At 43.3% G+C, this 19,325-nt stretch overlaps 1 protein-coding gene across 2 annotated transcripts; it reads right to left on the bottom strand.

The window, feature by feature from the left end:
- Positions 1-4,700: 4,700 nt before the first annotated feature.
- On the bottom strand, positions 4,701-18,704 carry IL10RA (interleukin 10 receptor subunit alpha). Of its 2 annotated transcripts, none has more exons than XM_077249898.1 (7): positions 18,563-18,704; positions 15,429-15,546; positions 12,458-12,630; positions 11,281-11,450; positions 9,305-9,452; positions 8,469-8,593; positions 4,701-7,350 (listed from the first exon to the last, which is right to left on the bottom strand). In XM_077249898.1, the coding sequence occupies exons 1-7, from the start codon at positions 18,639-18,641 to the stop codon at positions 6,637-6,639; spliced, it is 1,527 nt and encodes a 508-aa protein (XP_077106013.1). In that variant the 5' UTR covers positions 18,642-18,704; the 3' UTR covers positions 4,701-6,636. The 2 variants fall into 2 exon arrangements, with proteins under 2 accessions (XP_077106013.1, XP_077106014.1); XM_077249899.1 differs by having other exon boundaries at positions 6,496-7,149.
- Positions 18,705-19,325: the final 621 nt, after the last annotated feature.

Genomic DNA, 19,325 nt, shown 5'->3' with positions numbered 1-19,325 from the left:
TAAGGCAGCCAGAGACTCCTCTATCCTGGGCAGTGGGTATGCGTCCTTATGTGTAATGCGATTCAACTGCCTGTAATCAACACACATTCTCATTGTACCATCTTTCTTTTTAACAAGGACTAACGGAGCTGCCCAGGGGCTACAGCTGTCTCTCACCACCCCAGCCTCCTTCATTTCCCGCAACATGTCCTTGGCACACTGGTAATGAGCTGGGGGTACAGGGCGATATCTCTCTTTTATGGGTCGGTGATCTCCCGTGGGGATATGGTGTTGGATCCCTTTCACCTGCCCAAAATCTAAGGGGTGTTTGCTGAATACCTGCTTGTACTTGTGTACCACCCTGTAGGCCCCCTGCTTTTGATGGGATGGGGTAGAGTCAGTGCCCACATGCAATTCCCGACACCAGTCTTTCGAGTGCTCTGCAGAACCGTTGTCCTCCGCCACGTTTGACGGGACCAAGGGTTCAGGTGTCTGTATCACACTATTATTAACAGTGAACAATTTGGCAAGCGTGGCATACTTGGTGAGGTGAACCTCTTGCTCCCCACAATTGAGGACACGTACGGGCACTCTCCCCTGGCGAACGTCGACCACCCCCCGGGCTGTCAGAATAGTAGGCCTATTGTCTGAATATACGGGTTCTACCGAGGCCTGGTAGTCCTTTCCCCTGAGGCCTATGGCTGCCCGACACCATATTAACATTTCGCTCCTGGGGGGTATCGCGATGGGGTTTGAATCACTCACAGTGACACGACCAATCTCACCACCAGTCAGCTCTACCTGCTGTCTCTGCATCAGAGCTCTGATTTCCTTCTGCAGGGCACGTTGCTCACTGTGGCCAGCGGTTTCTGCCACCTGTTGCAATAAAACAATAACTTCTGCAAGACAATTTTCTATAACATTAGTCCCAAGAGTCATCATGGGATTACATACTCGACGGTCAATATCAACAATCACAATCCCTTGGGCTTTCAATTCCACCCGCCCCACCTTGATGGTGACCTCCTTATACCCCACTTGTGGCAACGGCTGACCATTACTGGCTATTATGGTGAAATCATCGTCAGGGCCACGAGTAATATCGGTGTCCTCCCAATACCGTCTATAAAGCACGTAAGGTATAGTCGTCACCTGAGAACCGGTGTCCAGCAAAGCGTTCAAGGGGATTCCATCAACCACTACAGGGAGAACTGGTCGTCCTCCAATGTACTTGGTTCTCCAATGCTGCGGGCCTGACCGTCCTACTTCTGGGGGTTGGCCCTTTGCCCCAGGGGTTGCTTGTTTAAAGGACAGTACCTTGCAAGGTGGCCCACCTGGTGACAGCGGCGGCAGATGGGTCGTCCGTCCTGGTGGAAGCGATCGTCGTTCCGGCCTCTGGTCGGCGGAGTCCTCCTCTGTCACATCCAGGGGACATCCTCTGGTCTGGAGGCCAACTGGATCTTCTCCTTGGAGGCCTCCTGTAGGGACTGCACCGTCCGGGCCAGGGCAGCAATGCTCTTGGTTAGCTCCTGCATCTGGAGGCGAAGTCCTGCAGGGGAGTCGTCCTCTAGGCTCTGGGCATCGGTCTCGGCGGCGACAGGGGCATCCGACGCCACCTCCTGGTGGTATGTGAGAGCGGGGCGCCGGGGAGGTGCTGCACGGCTGGGTTGTCGCTCCTGCAATGCCTGGATAGCTTTATCTTTGAATTGCGCAAAAGTCAAGTCTGGATTTTGCATGGCCAGGAAGTGCAATTGGCCCCGCTGGTAACTGCACAGGAGCCCCTCAATGAACCGCTCCTTCAGGAGTTTATCCTCATCCTGCATGCTGCCGGGGTCACTCTGCTTAATGGCCCGCATCGCCTCCTGGAGATTAAGGGCATAGTCCCGTAAGCTATCCTGCGGTCTCTGTTTGCATTTATAGAAAGTCAGTTTAATTTCTGTAGCAGTGTGAGTATCGAAGGTGGCTTTAAGCTTTGCAAAAATCTGCTGTGCAGTTCCCTTATCCTCGGCGGGCCAGGACTTCAATTCTCTCAGAGCCGCCCCAAAGAGTTGGCCGGTTATCATATGAACCTTCTGAGGCTCTGTCAGGGGATAGAACTCGAGCAGGCTGCAGAGCCCTTCCTTAAAGTCAGTGAATGTATGCGACTCCCCGGAGTATCGCGGGAGCCAGGCCGCTCCGGGCAGGTACGGCATAGAGAAGGGCATTATGGCTTTTGTGGTAGCGGCAGTATCCGACTGACTGCTGGGGGCAGCGGGTTCTGCGGCAACCGGTGGTGGTATTAGGGCCGCGGCTTCGCCCGCTGCGGGGCCCGGAGGTGCCCCTGCGTCCCCGGTTGTGGCCTCCTCCTCCGCTCCTCCCGACTCGGACATGGCTGGCCCTTCCTCCACTAACCTGCTGGAGATCGGGGTTCCTCTTCCAGGATCGGCACGTTACCGCGCTTTCTCGTTCCGCGCTTCTTTTGGACGGTTCCGCCCACGAAGCTGTGGCTCCTCCCTCCGCACACTGCGATGGCGAATCGTGGCGGGAACTCTTGGTGGCAATTGTCGACGCACAGTCTTTGCAATAAGTTACAGTCCAAGCACAATAAATCACAGTTCCAAGGCACACATGACCTGATTCTTCAGGCTTAAGTAGATCCTGTTCGTGACGCCAAGTTGTAGCGCCCCCACTGTCGCAGGGCCAAGGGGTACCCGGTACCGGGCCTCTGAGTCTCTGCTCTGGGGTTGTCACGGTGGCTAGACCCGGTCCGTGACCCTGCTGAGGGGCGTCCAATGAAAAGTGGTGGTAAATGGTGGTGATGTTGCGGTGCAGTGTAGGTCGTAGTAAATAACGAGTGCACCAGGTTGCAGTCTCTTTACCTCTTTACTGAAGGTTTTAGAGTCCTCAGTCCAGAGCGCTGTCAACAGGGCTGTCAGAGACCGGCCGGTCCAAAGGCACATCAGGAGTTCCCTTTACAGGTGGGAATCAGTGTCTACCTTCTAGCGCTGGGTGTTGTAGTTCTTCCCTGCTGAGCACCCCGGGATAGTCCTCACAACTGCTGTGTCTGTCTCTGATGTTCGTTCTCTCCGTCCCCCAGGTGATATGGTAGGACGCACCCGTATGACGGGGTAGGCCTGGAGTTCTTCCGGGACCCTAGAGTCGCCCCTCTCCCACAGCTGCCTCCGTTGTCTGCTTAGGTGATTTGTGTGAGACAGCCAACCTATAATTGGCTGTCCGGCCGTGGTTTGCAGTAGTACTTAGAGTCTCTTACTTGCTCGGCGTTCCGGCCACCGACTGTTTGCGCCTCAGAAGGATGTTGCCTCGGTCTAACAGCACAACTCCTTCTGGTCCTAATTCCTCTTTACTGTATTCCCGTTGTTCACTGGTTAGTTCTGCTCTTAGTAGTCTGCCAGGATCCCATCCCTGACAGGTCCTCTCACTAGCTCTTCCCAGTTACTTCTCTCTGTCTTCCTGTCCAACCCCCAGTTTTACCAGAGTGTGAGGAGTGGCCTACTAGATAGAACCACCCCCCCTGGTGGCCGGAGTGTGAAGTGTAGTGTGAGTGTTACCTGGTCAGAGAAACTCCTTTAGTGCAATCAGACGTAACATCACTCCCCTTAGTGGCAGAGCGACATTACTGCAACGACCAGGACTCTGGGGCGCTGCATTATCAGTTCCTTGTTAGTTGTAAGCCCGGTCCATTAACGTTACTATATCTGTCAGAAACCAGCCCCGGTAGCATGGAAGTTAAACTTTCAACACTGGCGTGTGGATTCCTTGATAAAGATAAAAGGACAGCCCAAGGTTAAATTATAAATTGAATCACCTTAAGGGCACACTAGACAAAACACTATATACACGGTGGTTATACATATATATTGGTCATATATGCAAATACAGGAGGTAGAACAAAAAGCATAAGCAGATGACCGGTTTGATGTTTGGCCACATGAGCTCGATCGTATAGAGGTGTGGGCTGCCAGCTGTTTCCAGTTCCTTCCAACACATTACTCGACACAACCCCCCTCAGATGTGAACAGCAAGCAAAACCAAGCAAGAGGCAGCACATTACCTTACACCGGCATTTAAACCCTTGGTTGGTCACTCCCTGTTCCGCTCCCGGCATGGTCCTAATCCCCCTTCCCTGGGTTTCTGTAGCTGAAACTCCAAAACTTATGGAGGATCATAAATTCCCAATGGAAGGTCATAGGGTGGCGGTTTTGGCGCCATCAGATCGAGCTGGGCCCCCATTATTATTGAAGCCCAAACAGTGCTTAGCTACATGGCTCCTACTAGTTGTTATGTATACCTCCATATCCTGGGGTGCAAGAACAGAGTGAGACCCTGGCACATGTTCAGCCAGTTCCAAATACCTAAAAAATGTAACCGGTATGCAGCTAGGACGTATGATAGCTTCATAATCTCTTTATGAAATTCTGACTGGGGAATTGGAATGAAGCAGTTACACAGTGTGGACCTCAGGGAGTCATCCTTTCATGAGATCCTTGGCACAAGCTATGTTACTGGGGGTGTTTTTATCCTTTCTGAAGCTGATGAGGCTGGACCACTTGCTGAACCAGGTTTCCTGTTTCAGCAGTACATTTTGAAGGAAGATTGTAATCTCGGATATGATACAGTTGATGGGCATGAAATTAAATCCCCTCCTCCATATTCTTCACAAATGCTTTAAAAATAATGTTGCTATCGTATTTCATCAAAAAGTCATTGGCAAAGATTTTTTTCTGTAATTTATTCATAAAAAAAATAATATAAATGCAAAGTAATAAAATGTTCAGATGTAAACGTGGCAATAATTAAACATTTTTAACAATATATACAAATAAATATATATACAGTATATACACACATATTACTAGTGTACAAACTGAGACAGTAAAGTGAAATGTCAGCGTGACCAACAGGTGTAATCATCAATGAAGACACACAGTACCAGAACATTGGTGACCGACCACACCCCATAATAAATATCAGTTGTGCTGATCAGTTTGTGTCACCTGGTTTAAAAGTCAATAAAGACTTAATAGTTGTGTGGCTGAAGATTGATAGATATGTTAATACTTAGATTTGCCTGTGTTAACATGTTTTCAGCAAAACTGCAAGAAGTTATGATCATTTCAAACACAGGGTGACTGATCATGTGCAGTCATTAAAACAAACCAGTGACTTTGAAAATGAAGGCCACCATGTTGTAGAGCAAAATGAGCTGAACAGATTGATATATAGTTTTGTGGGAAAAGATTCTTTAGAACTATTAATTAATGATAAAATCCACTGATCATTGTAGGCTTAGGAGTCCAGTGGGCAGTCTTTGTCTAGGACCGCCTACTGGATTCCTAAGCCTAGAGTGATTACATAAAATATTGCTATTTTTACTGAATCTTTTCCCACAAAACTATATATCATTCCGTTCAGTTTAGTTAGCTCTAAATGATGGTGCTGGTAGATTGGACTTAATTTTCAACATGACGGGTTCTGTTTAATATATTAAAGTGCAAATACAGACCAATGTCATTCTTTCATGTTAACTATTTTATCTACTCACTTGTGGCACATACTAATAACAGCACATCAGTCTTTAAAAAGCTGAAATACAGTCCCTTACAGTAAATATAACACTGGCCACATATTATTATTCATCTTATTAGGAAGGTTAATATTTATGACCAAAAATACATTAGTGCCATTACATACAAAGCTACATCAACTTTGTAAAGATAGTTTCCTTGTCAGTTTTTCAATTACTAGTTATAGGCAATTTGGGGATTTTTGGGCTGTCATTTTACAAGTCATACCTCTGTGTGGTAATTTCCTATCCCTTAAATGAAGTGCTACTTTCTTGAAGGTTTCAGGGAGTTTCCTCAAGATTAGCCAATACTAACAGGAGTCTAGGAGGTCTTTCTTTTTTCTGGGAGCCTCCTGGACATTTTGGGTGAGTTGGCAGGTAATGTAAAAAGTCCATGGTATTAGGTTATTATGAGGGTAGATCTTCATAGTTTAGGTACCCTGAACAGAAAAACCTGAGGAGATATAGAATTCCCTCCTCTAACAACTTGGAGGCCCCAGTAAGATATAATATTCCCCTTCAACATTTATCTCAGATTGAACAATTGATCTCCTCCCTCCTGAACCGAAAACCAAATCCCGGGTAAGTGAGTAGATTTATTACTGACACAGTTTTCTCTCCAGTAAAGGAGGCTTTCTAGAGTCAGTCTTTGGGGATTTCTAGCAGAAAAACCAGAGAAATAGAAATCCCTCCTCTAACAGTATATGTAATCTTTCCTGGTACCTCTACTATTTCCTGGCTCTTCTACTTTTTCTAGGTATCTTTACTCTTTCAAGTCACCTCTACTCTTTCCTGTCCCCTTAAGTCTTTTCTGGCACATCTTCTCTTTCCTGGCTCCTCTATTCTTTGATGACACCTTTAGTCTTTCCTGGCACATCTTCTCTTTCCTGGCTCCTCTATTCTTTGATGACACCTTTAGTCTTTCCTGGCACTTCTTCTATTCCCTGGCTCATCAATTCTTTCCTGACACCTTTAGTATTTCCTTAGTTCCCTAGAGTTGAGCGTCTTCACTAACGTCTACAGATGCTTTCTACTTCAGTTGCCTGGTCAACATGCTCATTACATACAGCACCAATATACCTCCCTTTATAAACTCAGGAACTAGTGTCTAGAAGTTCAACATCTCCAAGGGATGGTGCGCTGACACCTAACTCCCAAAGTACCCTACTGAAAGGACTGAAAGCTACAGTAAGGGGTATTGGAGTTTGCAATGTTTCTGGAACTGGAACCCAAGTCTCTTGGAATATGTCAGAGTCTGTTATCGTCTTGCATAGATCATCTGGCCTTTGAGAAAGGTAGTCTTTAATTTGGGGTTTGCATGTGTTCTCCAGTTCTGGATCTTCAAAGGAATCTGGTTTATTCTCTGGTTCTAGTTGTTTCAGGTATCCAAGGCTTACATTAACCTCCATTTTTTCAACAAAACTCTGGGGGTTTCCTCTATAGGGAGTATCGATATAGCTGTTCGTACGCTTGAGGGTTGGGGAACCTGTTGATAGGCTGATACCACTGTCTTCTTCTTGGAGACTTTTATCAGGGATTTCTTCTTGTACGTAAACCTCTATAACATTAGAATTTGTCTTTGGATCATGCACTTTATCTGGAGAGTTCTGCAAGAACGTTGGAGAAGGTTTTAACATGTGTATAAACTGCTGACTTCCAAACCCGCTGTCTGCACTGCTGCGCATGGGAGAGTCTCGTGGCTTGGCCATCAGATGATCTTTCAAGCTAGTCTCCCAGCATAGCATGGTTTCAATAATGGGAGAGGGAGGTTTATCCATCCAGGACCAACTTCTTTGAATGAGAGACTTCTGGTGACAGAATACATGACATTATTTTAGGGATGAATGTGCAGGTACTATGAGCTATACCTAATATAAGGGTGTAGATGCACATATCGGATTTTTACATGACCATATTGCCGTCGTATTTTCATATCTGTATTAAAATTAAGATTCACGCCCAACCATGGGTCTTGTGGCCTGCACCATCTGCGTCGTATATGCCTACAATTTCACTGGCAGTGCTGAGCATTGCATCCATAACTTGAATGACAAAATTTCAGTTTTAATAAAGTAAGGTCGACCTTCTCTAAAAGTTAATCAATGTAAAGGATACACATCAATGTGGCTCAATTATAACAACTGGGGAACTTGAACTAGTGCACTAATTATTGGCAGCCATGCTGGTCGTACCATAGGATAAAAGTTGGTCAAAATGGCCCAAATTGACTATTATGGCTGGCCATCAATTGGAAACTACTGTGTACTTCATGACAGACTATTGACTTCCAGATAAGTGAACTGTCAGATTCGATTTTTGGGGGGCCAGTTAAGTCATTTCATGGTCCGATTTTTCATATGAATGATTCAACTTAAGACTTTATGCTACTCACACAAATAAGATATTTATCTACATGCCAATGATCTCCAGTTCAAAATTTAATGTCAAAAGCCATCTTAATTATTGGAATCATCTACCAAGAACCATTCAAAAGTGTACAAAATGTCCCAGACATAAACCACGTTAGTGATTAATTACCTATGTCTGCAACAATGATAGTATGTATGTCCCAAAGGGTAGTATGTTTGCTTATTTGCATATATTTTAGGCTAAAATGTATATTTGTAATAGAGTCTCATTAAACATGTTGGATTGTTTGGCTTCTACAGCCTCTATGGATCACAGGACCTAGCAGACTATAGAATAAGTTACCAATGAATCCATCAGTGATTGGCAGCAGGATCTCTAACCATTATATGATGGGTAGAGGAGTCACTGTATCCATGCAAGACCTATGGGGTCAATGGACTTGGCATTTTAGACTCTTCACCAATATTCTGTATAATGGGTTATCCCGTGCACATGTTTGGTCTATGTATTGGAACAAAACTGTATATATGCATAGCTATATCATCCATCAACTCACCAGTGTCTTAGGGGTCTTCACAACTCCACGGACGTACAAACAGATGAAGAAATTGACACTGATCAATAGGACCAAAAAGCTCAAGATACATGCGGCCAATACCAGCAGAGTAGTGCTTGCCAACCCTATGAAGACACGGGAAGAGTAGGACGTCAATGAGTGGTAGTCAGAAAATCATAGGCATATGAGATCTTGCATCATCCATAGGATTCTAAAAGATTACTTCTTCTGTATGAAGCTTCATACATGTATCTACCAAAATTTGCCAACATTTTTTTAGACTATGCCAAAAATAAAAAGTAAGAATAATAAGTATTTATGTCATTATAAGTTCATTTTTACAATATATTATAATTAGTGAATAATAACATAACTCAAATTTTTTGTCCATGGTGTTTTTGTACAAAATTGTTTGCAGAGGGCAACCTACTGTGTTGAACAGTTTTACTATTTTCCACTCTCTCTCCATGTCTCTTCTCTGCCCCCTACATTCCTCACACTTCACCCCTCAACTATGTCACTGAACTCCAAGCCACCTCCAGCACCATGCAGAAAAACCTTTTGGAAACTTTTTGTAAAATGTAATTTGGCAAATTTTTGGCCACAACCGTGCCCCCTTATTGAGAGAACGCACCCCTTCTTACACATTTCCTGCCCTCCTAATCCAGAAGCACTTGTTTCTGCAAGCTTCCAGGAATATTTTTGCAGAATGGAAAGAATTTTTGTACTGTAGAGCCAAGGAGGTCTCTTTTTATTCCTGGAGCCTCCTGGACTTTCCGGGAGTGTTGGCAAGCATGAAATAACTGCATTGGTACATAACCCAACCTCTGTCTTACCTTCTTCCGGAAGATAAATGCAAATCTCCGAAGATGCTTCTCCAAGGTTCTGACGAGATGCGATTGCGGGTTCAACGCTCAAGCAATACTCATTCGACCAGGGAAGGTTGGGGATACTGAAACTTTCTTCATTCTTCAGGTGCTGAACCTAGTAAGAGCAAAAGTAAAATTCCAGAAACACACTAGAGCATAAGGGAGGAGAACAGTGCAACTAAAAGAAATTTTGATCCAATTGTCAATATTTGAGTCTACAATTTTCAATGGTTTTGCAAGAGGCTTCAAGAACTTTTCAGGGTGTGAAAATATTTGTGAAGATCGTGGGAGGCTTACATCATAGCAGATTTCCTGGTAGTGAATGCTGAGCTGAGAACAATACATTGTGGTAGAGCTTGGTTACATTGGTCTTGTTCCTGCCTGCATCATCTTGATACAAACTTCTTGGCTAAAGACCAAACCAACGTGTAGTTTTCTACAGTTGCAGACATGGCAGCTACTGCTTGGAAGGTATCCATTAGCAAGGAGCCGATCACTGGAGAGTAAATGATCTCAACTTCCGAACAAACATCAGTCCATGATGCTTATGGGAAGGTGACATATATTCTGCTTCGGGGTCCTGAAAGAGCTTAGAGCAGAGGAAACATCTTGTTACGGCAATCGAGGCCCTTTCGATTTGCTGAATTAAATCTGCTGAACGTTTTGAGTGTAATTACCTGAAACCAATTACAAAAGATTTGCTTATCTCTAGTGGTGGCACATTCTCTCTACCACCTAAGTAAACCCAAAAAAGTGAATGGAGCAAAACATAGTCACTACTGCACACCGTTCCAAATCACAAGGACCCTATTCCTGTCCTTAAGGAGGGTCCCAGTGGTCAGACCTCAATGCATATAATAAATGATTTTAATGGGATAACTCATTTAAGGGTCCCACATCACAATGACAGCATGGCAACACAGAGACACATATAGTATAATCATCTCCCAACTGAGTACCACTAAATAATGTTTTTTTTTTCAAAGCAGGTCATCTCGAGATATATCGTGCCCAATAATAATTAAAATGCATGAAATTGGGACTTTATCAGAGACATAATAATAATAATTTTTATTTATATAGCGCCAACATATTCCGCAGCACTTTACAATTAAGACATGAAGGCATCTGTAAAAGAAGGTGGTGATGGGGTCATTGTGCTGATGCTTGCTTTCATGTTCATGTCTTCAAGCTGTATGGATTTTGAAGGAAGCATTGGGAACGAGCTGATATACTAGATAGGTGGCATGACTATAGGCAGAGGGCAGAAACTGGTTGCAATTTTGAACCTTTTCTATGGCAGTAGTAGAGGAAAAGGGGGCTCTCAAAAGTCTCTACAGTATACGTCAACGTACCGATTTTCCAGGAACCATTGGGAACAAGCTGATATACTAGATATGTGGCATGACTATAGGCATAGGGCAGGAACTGGTTCCAATAGTGAACCTTTCCTATGGGCAGTAGTAGAGGAAAAGGGGGCTCTCAAAAGTCTCTACAGTATACGTCAACGTACCGATTTTCCAGGAACCATTGGGAACAAGCTGATATACTAGATATGTGGCATGACTATAGGCATAGGGCAGGAACTGGTTCCAATAGTGAACCTTTCCTATGGGCAGTAGTAGAGTAAAAGGGGGGCTCTCAAAAGTCTCCACATTATACGTCAATGTACTGATTCATTGCCATTAGCCTCCTCATCAGAATATTTTTCTGTGTTTGCGTCCATTTCGCAATGTGGTATCTTTTATGCAAATAACTTAGCGTTAGTTAAAGAACACACATTTGCACCATTATTTTTCCATTGGTTGTATCTGATCAGCGTCTAGTAACGCCTTTATACAACTTAATCCAAATGTATCTTTTCATTTGAATAATTTTCTCTAAATTTTGTAAATGCAGCAATCTCTAAGAAACGTTGAACTTGCATATGTTTTAGCACTTACCGTGTGATTATCTCTGGTTCTGCGGATTTGCACTTTATAGATGCGGTGGTATGGGAACACATCCTTGTAGTCACGAGTAATGTTGTTCTTTGTGACCCTGGCTAAAGTGAGCTCAACATGTATTGAGGAGCCATTCACAGCAAGAGCTACTGATGGTGGGGGAAGGTTCACTGTGTGAAAATCAGAGGATAATTGGTTATTAAACTCGTAATATACAATGAATCCACTGAAATGGATCTTTGATGGTAAAGAATATGAGGTTTTGCAACTAAATCAGGTTTCATTAATGTGCATCAATTTTTTTTTTGCTGTACTTCAACCGCCTAGCTCTTCCTTTCTTGGGATGAATAAGCGCCATGTGTTTGTACATGAGGAATAACGCTATTACTGGTCATAATATGACTTGTATCCTGCATTTTTCTCCTCTGCAGGCTTTATCTATAACTTTCAGTTGTTTCTGAGCTAGTGGGTGGAGAGTAGCTGCTATGGTATTTCCCTGTGGCCCCTGAGGAAGGCTGGAGACAGGAGAAACGCTTTGTGTTTTTCATAAATTTTATTTTTATTTCAACCATATTTGAGGGTGATTCTCTCACTTTTTATTCATTGTGAAGCGGTTATCACCTGGATCTTCACTCCTGTACCCAGCACACAGACATAAGGGATTCCAGCTCTCCTGTCTCTTAGCATCACATGTACAGAAGCAGCAGCAGTATAGCGGACATTATACAGGTGTATTGAGCAGTGTAGCTGTGAATCCAGCACTACAGTAAGATAAGCTCTCGCTAGAAAGCTGCATCACAATCTGTCTGTTTCTCAAACTCAGCTTCTTCTCCTATTTCTCCATACATTTTAATAGGCCACTGTACTGTTTGGATTTTAGGTCATGGTGAGTTCAGAGGCGGGGGGGGGGGGGGGGGGAGGGGAGGAGGAGGAGAAAAAGTGACTCATAAGTGGAGAAAGAAGCAGATTTCTCTGATAACATATAATATAACGTTTCTTATATTTACTTGAACTATTGATTTATGGAAAGTTTGTTGCAAGAAGTCTGCAAGAAAATGCACATTGAACACTGCTAACAGTTAACCAACCCCCTTTGTCTCAAAATTTTTTTCTTACGAAGGTCACTAAGTATCCAAGATTTATACAATATGAAAACACCACAGAGTGAATCAGTTACCATCTTCAAATTTGTATCGTGTCGATTGAGTCCACTTTGATGTCTGATTTCCAAGAACACTCCTGACCCTTCCAAAATATCCTAAGCTCTTGGGCAGGGTCTCCGCTGTGAGATCGCAGTATCGGTGGCTAATAAAGTGGCAATGAGACACAGAGTTCCAGTTGGAGCCGTAACTGAAAAAAAAGAGAAATTAAATAAAATCGAGAACAATAAACAGAGTTTAAACAATTAAACAAAATACATTGTCTACACTAATTGGCTGCTCGTTAGACTTTCTCAAAGTCCTTGGGTAACTTCTGTTGATTTCTGTAAAGATGAAATATGCACATGCAAAACACCTCCTATGCAAAATATCCAAAAGGGCCCCAAATATCATAGGGCTTTACTAATATTGGTCTCCTCATATGGGCCAAAGAAACCTTCTGGACCCCTTAATCTCCAGGATCCCGGATATGACTGCAACTTCTGCAACCACTACAGTTATGCCCCAGCAATGTCAAGTGGCAGGGAATACTTATGGAGTACAAACTGACTAGTTAAAGTCTGGTTTATGGCTTTGACTTTACAAAGGCAAACAGGATCATGGGGTGCATTAAAAGAGGTCTCGATACACATGATGAGAACATTATACTGCCTCTGTACAAATCCCTGGTTTTACTGTGTATAGCTTTGGGCACCAGTGCTCAGAAAGGATACAGTATAATGGAACTAGAGCGAGTACAAAGGAGGGCAACAAAATTATTAAAGGGGATGGGGGAACTACAATGCCCAGAGAGATTAGCAAAATTAGGATTATTTAGTCTAGAAAAAAGACGACTGAGGGGCGATCTAATAACTGTGTATAAGTATATAAGGGGACAATACAAATATCTCTCCGAGGATCTGTTTATACCAAGGAAGGTGACGGTCACAAGGGGGCATTCTCTGCATCTGGAGGAGAGAAGGTTTTTCCACCAACATAGAAGAGGATTCATAAGGCCATGTGCACACGTTCAGTATTTTTCGTGTTTTTTCGCTATAAAAATGCGAAAAAAAACGCGAAAAAAACTCTTACATATGCCTTCCATTATTTTCAGTGTATTCCGCATTTCTTGTGTAAATGTTGCATTTTTTTCCGCGAAAAAATCGCATTGCGGAAAAAAAAGCAACATGTTCATTAAATTTGCGGAATTGCGGGGGTTCCGCACACCTAGGAATGCATTGATCTGCTTACTTTCCGCATGTGGCTATGCCCACCATGCGGGAAGTAAGCAGATCATGTGCGGTTGGTACCCAGGGTGGAGGAGAGGAGACTCTCCTCCACGGACTGGGCACCATATAATTGGTAAAAAAAAAAAGAATTAAAATAAAAATAGTCATATACTCACCTTCGATGGCCCCCGGAGTCTTCCCGCCTCTCAGCGGTGCATGCTGCCGCTTCCGTTCCTATAGATGGTGTGTGTGAAGAACCTGCGATGACATCGCGGTCATCAAACGTCCTGCACACACACCATCTATAGGAACGGACGCCGCTGAGGAGATCGGCTGTCTGCAGGTGAGTGTAACCATTTTTTTTAATTATTTTTAAACATTCTATCTTTTACTATTGATGCTGCATAGGCAGCATCTGTAGTAAAAAGTTGGTCACACTTGTCAAACAGTATGTTTGACAAGTGTGACCAACCTGTCAATCAGTTTTCCAAGCGATGCTACAGATCGCTTGGAAAACTTTAGCATTCTGCAAGCTAATTACGCTTGCAAACTGCTAAAAAAAACGCGAAAAAAACGGGGGAAAAACGCAAAAAAAAATATGCGGATTTCTTGCAGAAAATTTCCGGTTTTCTTCAGGAAATTTCTGCAAGAAATCCTGACGTGTGCACATACCCTTACTGTTAGGGCAGTGAGAATCTGGAATTGCTTGTCTGAGGAGGTGGTGATGGCGAACTCAGTTGAGGGGTTCAAGAGAGGCCTGGATATTGTCCTGGAGCATAACAATATTGTATCTTACAGTTATTAGGATTTTTAGAAGGATGTAGATCTGGGGATTTATTCTGATGGAATATAGGCTGAGCTGGATGGAGAAATGTCTTTTTTCAGCCTTGACTAACTATGTTACTATGTTACTATTTTGCTGCTGCCTAGTTGGCCGGTCTGCAAAATCTTCCACATTCTACTCCTGCTCCGATCGAGTGATAGAGCAGTGGGAACTGGCTGCCGATTAGAGAGGATAGAGGGGAGAAAGCATTTAAGGAATTAGGGTGGGCAGCTCAGTCAGGATGTAAATAGGGAAGAAAGCTCATTATTCCTCATAAACTCTATAGCTATGTGCACACATTTAGTAAATGGATGCAGAAATTTCTGCATTATTTCTGCATCTCTTGGCACTGGCAGGAAACATTCAGCTGCAAAAACACGTGTTTTTGATGTGGATGTGTTTTTGCCCTGTGTTTTTGGACCGATCTGAATGAGGTCTATGGTGAAAAACGCACAAAGAATTGACACGCTGCAGATTATTTTCTGCACCAAATCTGCAAGTCAAAAATACTCAAAGTGTGCGTGACACGTCAGGTTTCTCAATCACTTTGCTGGCATCAGGATTGCTTCAGGTTTTGCTAACAAATCTGCATGGCAAAAACGCACCAAATCTGCAATGTGTGCATAAGCCCTATAAGGGAATTCAGTACAGGAATGGAGCTGTGTTAATACATGAGAGCTAGTGAAGACTTCAACATCCTAAACACACTGCCCTCACATCTAGGACATATTAATAGGATTCAGTCAGAAAATTAATGAAAAGAACATTGTGGCATGAAAATTATTGCAATGTTTTTATAACAAAAAGTAATCACAAACATGTATAAAAATATTTTTTTTCCATATCAAAGATGCACATGGAGATGGAATTATTTCCTTGAAGAATACTGTCTGTTTTGCATTTTTGAGTCATGGTTTACCTGAGGTTAAGGATTTGTCCATACTATCTTTTTCTTACCTCTTATACTGAATTTCATACAAGATCCCATCATTGGGTTTGTGATGATCCCAGATTAAAACATGGTGAAAAAAATCATTTTGGAAGTTGACATTTGTAGGGGATGTGGGATTTTCTCCTATGAAGAAAACAAAGTGTTAGTATTCACTGTATTGACATCAGAATATGCATCATACATAGTCAGAACCTGTTTTACTACTGAAACTAGTAGTATTGGAATCGTCCAAGTGCCACAATACAAATGATACCTGATTTATAGCAATCTGATGAGAAATCAAGCTGTGAAGCTGTAAGTAAACCAGCCTGGAAGTGCACGGGGGTGTGTGTCAATGTGCACTCCGGGCTAATTTGCATATGAGGGTTCTTAGCTTGATTTCTCAGCGCCGGCACATCAGATTCCAACAAGACAGATATCATGGTTGGACTATGACCAATACAGTCGCACCACTAGTTTTAGTGGTGGAATCTTCCTGACAGATTTCTTTGAACTTTTCTTTTGTCATTTCCACGTCCCTTTTCTAAACAGGAACACGACACAACGTTACCGGACGTCCCTGTACTCGTTTATTTGTAATGAAGTCATTCAAACAAGAGCGGAAGCTGCAGCAGAAACTGTCAATGTCTGCAAAGGAAATGATGTGATGTGATGTGTCACTTGTGGTTTTCTGACACTGGAAATGTAATGTTTTTAAATATATTATTGGAGTCATGGAAAAAAGGATTTGGTTATTTTGTATTTGCCAATTGTTAAATACTGAGGCAAAAGGAGGCGATCTGCTGTACCCGTCAGTGGCTGCTACACACTGAATGGAGCTGCGCTTTGAAAATAACAGCTGATCCTGGACCCTCACCCATCTGATCACTCATCCTACTATTGGGGTCTGCTGTGACCTGACAACTCCTTGGCTTAGTTGTCCTCTGTTGCCTGTTCTCTGGCAGAATTAGGGAAGTATACATTGTGGCTCTGCGTCATCGATCCTGCGTGGGGTTTTCCATTCTTGTACTATCCATCAGTATGTAATCATGGTACTCAGATGAGTGATAGATACTGCGGTTATGGAGTTCAGTATCATACCATTATTATTCCCTGCCGTTGGATTCAGAAAATTATCTTCTGTTACAGTGTGACCAAAATATCTATTACTAGACATTATATTCACTACGTTGTATCCAATCTACAGGAAGTTCTATCTATCTATTTATCTATCTATAGATTATCTATTATCTATCCATCTGTTATCTATCTATCTATCTATCTATCTATCTATCTATCTATCTATTATCTATCTATTATCTATCTATATACACTGCTCAAAAAAAATAAAGGGAACACTAAAATGCCACATCCTAGATATCTTTGAATGAAATATTCCAGTTGCAAATTTTTATTCATTGCATAGTGGAAAGTGTTCAGAACAATAAAACATAACAATTATCAATTTAAATCAAAATGAATATCCCATGGAGGTCTGGATTTGGAATGATACTCAAAATCAAAGTGGAAAATCAAATAACAGGCTGATCCAACTTCAGTGGAAATGCCTCATGACAAGTAAAAGATGCTCAGTACTGTGTGTGGCCTCCACGTGCCTGTATGACCTCCCTATTGTACGCCTGGGCATGCTCCTGATGAGGCGGCGGATGGTCTCCTGAGGTATCTCCTCCCAGACCTGGACTAAAGCATTCGCCAACTCCTGGACAGTCTGTGGTGCAACGTGATGTTGGTGGATGGAGCAAGACATGATGTCCCAGATGTGCTCAATCAGATTCAGGTCTGGGGAATGGCGGGTCAGTCCATAGCTTCAATGCCTTCATCTTGCAGGAACTGCTGACACACTCCAGCCACATGAGGTCTGGCATTGTCCTGCATTAGGAGGATCCCAGGACCAACTGCTCCAACATATGGTCTCACAAGGCGTCTGAGGATCTCGTATCAGTACCTAATGGCAGTCAGGCTACCTCTGGCGAGCACATGGAGGGCTGTGCGGCCCTCCAAAGAAATGCCACCCCACACCATTACTGACCCACTGCCAAACTGGTCACGCTGAAGGATGTTGCAGGCAGCAGATCGCTCTCCACGGCGTCTCCAGACTGTCATGTCTGTCACATGTGCTCAGTGTGAACCTGCTTTCATCTGTGAAGAGCACAGGGCACCAGTGGCGAATTTGCCAATCCTGGTGTTCTGTGGCAAATGCCAAACGTCCTGCATGGTGTTGGGCTGTGAGCACAACCCCCATCTGTGGACGTCGGGCACTCAGACCATACTCATGGAGTCGGTTTCTAACCGGTTGTGCAGACACATGCACATTTGTGGCCTGCTGGAGGTCATTTTGCAGGGCTCTGGCAGTGCTCCTCCTGTTTCTCCTTGCACAAAGGCTGAGGTAGAGGTCCTGGTGCTGGGTTGTTGCCCTCCTACGGCCCCTTCCACGTCTCCTGGTGTATTGGTCTATCTCTTGGTAGCGCCTCCAGCCTCTGGACACTACGCTGACAGACACAGCAAACCTTCTTGCCACAGCTCACAGTGATGTGCCATCCTGGATGAGCTGCACTACCTGAGCCACTTGTGTGGGTTGTAGAGTCCGTCTCATGCTACCACGAGTGTGAAAGCACAACCAACATTCAAAAGTGACCAAAACATCAGCCAGAAAGCATTGGTACTGAGATGTGGTCTGTGGTCCCCACCTGCAGAACCACTCCTTTATTGAGAGTGTCTTGATAATTGCCAATAATTTTCATCTGTTGTCTATTCCATTTGCACAACAGCATGTGAAATTGATTGTCAATCAGTGTTGCTTCCTAAGTGGACAGTTTGGTTTCACAGAAGTTTGATTTAGTTGGAGTTATATCCTGTTGTTTAAGTGTTCCCTTTATTTTTTGAGGAGTGTATTATCTATCTATCTTTCTATCTATTATCTATCTATCTATCTATCTATCTATCTATCTAATCTATTATCTATCTATTTACTATCTATTATCTATCTATCTATTATCTATTATCTATCTAATATTATCTATCATCTGTCTATTATCTATCTATCTATCTATCTATCTAATATTTATCTATCTTCATAGTTCTTAATTCCTCTACAATAATAACAGCAAATCTGATTAATTAAGAGTTCAGAAGTAATTACCTTTGGAGGGTGACAGCGGACACACAGCAGCATTGAGAAATGCCACACATCGGAGCACAGAGAGCCCCAGCTTTGCCATAGGGACTCTCTCTCATCGCTTAGTCATAGTTGTTACTAAGTCAGTCTCAACTTATGCCTCCTGATACTTCCTCATTGTCTTCCACGCCTTAGAGGAGGCGTCCCGATGTCCCACGCAAGGAAATACCAGGGGATATTTTACAGAGACTCATGAGAAACAAAGAAGAGGTTTCTAAGTGAAAGCCATATCTGTGTACAAGGACTTCCTCCAGTGTGCGGGGCGTACAGTGTGAAGACGTCTTGTGTCTGCTCCACTGTATGAAATACAAGGAGCACACAGCAGCCTTTATCTAATGATATTTATAATATAATAACCGAAGATGTGTCCTTCTGTCCAAAACCTGGACGCCTGCGCACTGTGGCGCTTTAATCAGTACATACAGTAGGGAAAAACAGTATTTAGTCAGCCACCAATTGTGCAAGTTCTCCCACTTAAGATGAGAGCGGCCTGTAATTGACATCAGAGGTAGACCACAACTATGAGAGTCAAAATGAGAAAACAAATCCAGAACATCACCTTTTCTGATTTGGCTACTTGGTTAATTTGCATATTATGGTGGAAAATAAGTATTTGGTCACCTAAAGACATGCAAGATTTCTGGCTCTCACAGACCTGCAGCTTCTTCTTTAAGAGGCTCCTCTGTCCTCCAAACATTACCTGTAGTAATGGCGCCTGTTTGAACTT

The sequence above is a fragment of the Ranitomeya variabilis genome, chromosome 4 (genome assembly GCF_051348905.1).
Source record: "Ranitomeya variabilis isolate aRanVar5 chromosome 4, aRanVar5.hap1, whole genome shotgun sequence".
Taxonomy (NCBI): domain Eukaryota; kingdom Metazoa; phylum Chordata; class Amphibia; order Anura; family Dendrobatidae; genus Ranitomeya; species Ranitomeya variabilis.
The sequence above is the reverse complement of the archived record's forward strand: the minus strand, read 5'-3'. Positions and strand labels throughout refer to the sequence as shown.